Source organism: Arachis stenosperma, chromosome 7, assembly GCF_014773155.1.
Source record: "Arachis stenosperma cultivar V10309 chromosome 7, arast.V10309.gnm1.PFL2, whole genome shotgun sequence".
Classification (NCBI taxonomy): Eukaryota; Viridiplantae; Streptophyta; class Magnoliopsida; order Fabales; family Fabaceae; genus Arachis; species Arachis stenosperma.
Window position 1 is genome coordinate 82,959,662 of NC_080383.1, and position 3,135 is coordinate 82,962,796.

At 30.8% G+C, this 3,135-nt stretch overlaps 1 protein-coding gene across 1 annotated transcript; it reads left to right on the top strand.

Annotated features, from left to right (window-relative positions):
- Window positions 1-1,532: 1,532 nt before the first annotated feature.
- LOC130941776 (probable glutathione S-transferase parC) lies at window positions 1,533-2,797 on the top strand. The gene is made up of 2 exons (XM_057870366.1): window positions 1,533-1,907; window positions 2,282-2,797. Exons 1-2 carry the CDS (start codon window positions 1,584-1,586, stop codon window positions 2,624-2,626), a joined length of 669 nt encoding a protein of 222 aa, XP_057726349.1. The 5' UTR covers window positions 1,533-1,583; the 3' UTR covers window positions 2,627-2,797.
- Window positions 2,798-3,135: the final 338 nt, after the last annotated feature.

Below are 3,135 nucleotides of genomic sequence, written 5' to 3' on the forward strand. Positions count from 1 at the left end.
CTCGTCGTCGTCGGCTTCCGCTCCGCTTCTGGTCGCCGCCTCGCCGCTGCTGCTCGCCACCTCTGCTTCTTGCTTCAATTTCTGTTTCTGCTTCGTCTTCTGCTTCTTCTGCTTCTTGATTTGTTAAATCTTTGATTTGTTGAATCATTGTTGGTTTTGAGTTGTTGGTTTTCTTGATTTATGAATTTCTTGATTTCTGAATTGTTTTTTGCTGTTGATGGAAGAAGTTTGTTAATTGATCTCTGTTTGTTGTTTGCTGTGGTGATGGTGATGGTGGTGGTGGTGGTGGTGGTGGTGGTGGTGGTGTTGGTGTTGGCGGTTGGCGGTTGGCGGTTGGCGGTGGCGGTGGCGGTGGCGGTGGCGATGGCGTTGGTGTTGGTGTTGTTGGTGGTGGTGGAGGAGATAATTGTGTTGGTAGTGGTGAGGGTATTTTTGTCCAAAAATATTATAAGGACGATTTTAATACAAAAAAAACATTAAGGATAATTTTAAATTCAAAATTAGAAGAGGGACGATTTCGATTCTGACCCTAAACTTTAAGGAGCAAAACAATACTTATCCCAAAATTTTATTTATTTTTAATATATAATTTATATTTTAATGTATATTGTATATTAGTAATTAATTTTAATATATACTTAACATAATAATAATAATAATAATAATAATAATAATAATAATAATAATAAATTGCTTATTGCTTCTTCTTCTAACACACTCACGTCCACTGCTTACGCCTAATAAGTATTACTACTATCCCAAATTCACGAGCCTTGAAACTTGAAACGACTAATAACTATATATTACGAATTTTATATAGATCGAATTTATAGTCTAACTATAAGTGTGAGATAGATTATTATCAGATAATCATCCTCTTTTAAGATAGATTTTGGAGCCAAAGCGAATTCATTCGATTCTAATATTATATTTATCAGAATCGGTTTTATATTTGAATTTGAGCTCTCACAAATCTAGTCACATTGAGTATTAGATCTTGATGATCGAGCACTATAAAACAATTAGTTTTAAATCCTTGAAGAATTCGAATCCTACTTTTCTTCAACAAAGGGAAAGTAAACAATTAGTTAGTCGGTGATGAGATCAGACTAGAAAAGCTAGGAAACTATCTTAGCTTGGACATTGAAAGCTTAGTGTATTTATTTATATACTGTCTTAATCTGGCTTCGTGTTTAAATTTTTCGTTAATTAATTATCAAAAATGTTATTTGTACACGAAAATTAGCCATTAAAATAAGTCACCAATATATTTGTGTATAAATACTTATATAGTTTAATTTATTTTCAATGTGTATTTATATTCTAGCATGTATTTTATATTAGTACCTGATTTTAGTGTACACGTAGCATAACTCATTAATTATTAGCTAAAACAGTGAACTGTATCAATCACATATAAATTATTGTTTTCTTGTCAACTACTCATATACTTTATGAACATTATTGTCACAATGTATAGTAGTGCTATAAAATGATAAAAAAAAATCAACTAAAACAACTGTGTACTTAATTAGTACTTCTACTTCATTTGCTCTGCACCAAAAAAAAAAATAAATAAGAAAATGGAAGAGGTAGTTCTTTTGGGATTCTGGACCAGCCCTTATGTTATGAGGGTGAAGATTGCCTTGTTAGAGAAAGGAATTGAATTCCAATACAAGGAAGAGAGAGATGTATTTGAAGATAAAAACAAGAGTGAATTACTCCTCGAGTCAAATCCAATTTACAAGAAAGTTCCAGTGCTCATTCACAATGGCAAGCCCATTTGTGAGTCCCTCATCATTCTTGAATACATTGATGAGGTTTGGAAGCAAGAACAGCAGTTGTTCTCTGCTGATCCGTACTACAGAGCCAAAGCCAGGTTTTGGATTGATTTCTTTGACAAAAAGGTTAGTTACCATGCATTCTTTCTTACTCTTATTAAATAAGTCATATGTATATGAATTGATGAAACAGTATTGCTAAAACTATATATAGAGTTTGAATCATACATTCTAAAGTAGAAAACTAAGGTGATGGTTTGATTTTAATTTTCAGTATTAAGATAAATAAAATCTTTTGATATCATTTTAAATAAATCAATTGATTTTGAAAATTTTAATTGGATCAAATAATTTTACCAGTTAAATTATGTTAGGACGTCTTAGGTGTTAAAGATAAAATTAAAATTTGAACAAAACTTAAGGAACCAAAACATAATTTACTCTTATTTTTATGACAGTTATGAGAAAGATTTATTCGATGTGAAAATTGGTTAATGCAGACAACTACCTGTGGCAAGAAGTTGTGGGCTAACAAGGGAGAAGACCAAGATGCTGCAAAGAGAGAGTTTGTGGAGTGTTTGAAACTGCTGGAAAATGAACTTGGAGAAAAGCCTTATTTTGGAGGTGACCATTTTGCCCTTTTGGATATTGCATTGATACCAATCACATGCAGATTTTACACTTATGAGAAGTTATGCAAATTTAGTGTGGAGGAAGAATGTCCCAAGTTCATGGAATGGGTCAGAAGATGCAACATGAGGGAGAGTGTTTCGAAAACCCTTCCTGATCCATTCAAGGTCTTTGACTTTGTGTTGGAGGTGAAGAAAAGGTTTCAAATTCAGTGAGATCGTTAGGAAATAATTTTGAAAAAAAAAAGCACATAACATTATTGTAAATATCAGAGTTCACCTTGTTTAATGGTGGATATCGAGTAACAAGTTGCCTTTGTTTCCGATATATGTAACGTTCTCAGTAATATAGTTTTAAAGTATTAAAATAGTGAGCGTTTAGAGGAATGATTTAAGAATTTAAAGTAATAAATTATTTGGAAATTTATGTATTATTGTATTATAAAGGTCATTGCTAATATAAGTAATAATATGTGTTTTATTAAGAACATATTTTAAGAACACATAAAAAATATTCTATTAAAGTTACTATAATGATATTTTCATATTTTGTATGATATCAAGTTTGCAAAAATTAAATTGGTCAATGAATTAACGGATAGATTTGTTCAATAGTTCGGAGGTCTAACCGGAATTTAATTAGAATTCAACCGGTTTAAATAAATATAAAATAAAATTATTAAAAATTTAATATATAATTTTAAATATTTAATTTTTTTTAAATT